General features: G+C 34.2%; 1 protein-coding gene across 1 annotated transcript in view; it reads right to left on the minus strand.

Moving 5' to 3' along the window:
- Positions 1-272: 272 nt before the first annotated feature.
- Positions 273-2,466, minus strand: part of LOC107462531 (trafficking protein particle complex II-specific subunit 130 homolog) — a gene marked incomplete in the record, with an annotated part of 11,550 nt that continues 9,356 nt past the window's right edge. The window contains 3 exon segments of the mRNA XM_016081127.3: positions 273-729; positions 877-967; positions 1,240-1,532. Coding sequence (XP_015936613.2) covers positions 548-729; positions 877-967; positions 1,240-1,532 — 566 coding nt within the window.

The following is a 2,466-nucleotide window of genomic DNA, read 5'->3' on the forward strand; positions in this document are numbered from 1 at the left end:
TCAGTATGCAATAATGAAATGAATTCCAATTTCCGAACGCTTAATTACCTATGATATTGATATCCATAGTTCCATACCTGCTGATTACACAGACTATTCAGTGAATGGAAGATTTATGTCATACCTTAATTTATTAACGAAACCTACATGTGAAAAGAGGGAAAGCCACTCATAAAAAGTGCTAAATTCGTCATCACTTAATGGCAAATCTTGCAACACAAAAAAATGTATAAATTTCTAAATGTTGATCATTCCTGGCAATTCGAATCATATTATGAGACAAAAAGAATGTTTTTGATCCAAATATCTATATTATACAAAATTCCACTGTACAAGCGCCGGGATTGTGACTAATAATCTGGAACACCATCAGAAAACACAAATATAACTATGAAGATTTCTCATGCAATGAAACATCATAGGGAAAAAATGTTACACTTTCCTACTTGGCACAAACTAATGAAACTATGTAAAGTTTTCTCAAATTTCACTAAGATAACACGAACTAGATAAAACTTCTGTGGAACAATAGCGCTGACCGGTGAGCTCATGAATTGACTGGAATGCAGAAGGATGAGCTCAGAGCTGGGGGCAAAACGCAAACCAGATGCGGCCCAGCAGGTTTGCAGCTTACATTCGCTTCATCAACGTCTGGTAGCCCAAGGTGAGGCGGGCGAACATAGCCAGCTACCAGTGGCATGCATAATACTGAGATAATTATCCTTGCACCTATCATGATAAGAAAGAAAATCAAATATCAAAAATGGCATACTGGATTGAAAGTAATTCCAACAAGAATATCATGTCTTGATGCAAAATATGTTGTTCTCAGTTTAGAGAAATATTATTTCAATAGAAGTCAATGAATCCAAGTACCTTGTTTTGGGGAGAGCGACACATGCCCTCGTTTCCTCCCAGCTATCATCCAATTTCCAGAATTCGCTTTTACCTCGTATAGAACCTCATCCTGTCACAATTAAAAAGAAAAAAAATATTATTTTAGCATTGAAACAGAATGAGATGTGTTGAAACCAAATATGGTTTGATTTGATGGTTTTTGAATGGATTGAAGGAAGAATACAACAAAGTGAGAGTTCAATTAGCATGTTTGGAAAGTTAAAGAGAAGATTAGGTAAGGAATCAATAAAAGGAGAATGAATTTTATCCTGGATCCTGTCAAACCAATCACACAACTTTGAACACATAGACCAATACTTCTCCCTATTTATTTGGACTTACATTCTGTTCAGGAACTTCTTTCTCATCCAAATCCTTTAACCTTTCCACCCTCCATTGCATCTTAACTAGTTGCCCAACTCTTAGACCATCTGAAGGGAGAGGAAGAAAACCAACAGCTAAGCATGGATCAAGCACAGGCCTTTGCAAAGTAATTGCATTCTTGAAGATCAACTCCTGTCTGGCACCATCAACTTTAGTAGATTCATCCATGACAGGAGGGTGGGCTCCAATTGTTCTATCACCAGAAATTCCATATTTGATATTTAATATGCTTTCTTGCTGCTTTCTGTCTTCTGAAAATAGACGAGTTTTTTTGTGTTTTGAATAGTCACATTAGTTCATAATTGAAGAAATCAGGATACTGTAATTGAAAGGTAAATGCTATTAGGAGAAAATCTGGTAGATGTTAGTCCATAATATTGAAATCCAGGATCATAAAATATAAAAAATCCATAAAAACAGAGTCATATGTTTAACTGATTGTACTATTGAAAAGATTATGAAAATGTATGCTCATAGTGCCACGTTCTCAGGAAATACCCCTCTGTTGTCCATCAGTCCATGTGTAAAATACCTTTAACGAAAAACATAAATAAAATAAAATGTGAATCCTTGCCATACCAATACTGCTCGTCATTGGCAAACTATGAAGCCTGGACATGACACAGGACACATGGACATTGATTTAAAATTTTGTTAGACACAGGTCAGAACATACAGAATTTTGTAGACAAATTATAGTAATATCTTTATATTTTATTGATTGTACGAACTATTATTAAATATTTTTAATGTCCTTTTTAAGTATACAAAGCAATTTAGATCATTTTTTGTATTAATAATTAATAACACATTATTTCTAAATCATTTCAAAAAATTTAGGCCAAGCATAAGATTCAATGGTGTGTTCAAAGAAATATTTTTTACTGACATAATTGGACATGAAAGACGTGTCGGACAAGTGTCGTGTTCAAAATGTATCCAACACGTAGATATAGCAACTCAACGAAGTGTCCATACTTCAAAGTTTGCAAATATAGGAGGCATTTGAAGTGTCGAACAAGTGTCGTGTTCAAAATGTATCCAACACAGACATAAGAACTCAACGAAGTGTTCATGCTTCAAAGTTTGCAAATAATAGGAGGCATTTAGTTTTGATTATTGATAAAGCCTTTTACAATTTGATTAGTAGAGAAAAAGGATGAAAACTGATTTTAACCATAAGCT

Source organism: Arachis duranensis, chromosome 8 (genome assembly GCF_000817695.3).
Source record: "Arachis duranensis cultivar V14167 chromosome 8, aradu.V14167.gnm2.J7QH, whole genome shotgun sequence".
Lineage (NCBI taxonomy): Eukaryota > Viridiplantae > Streptophyta > Magnoliopsida > Fabales > Fabaceae > Arachis > Arachis duranensis.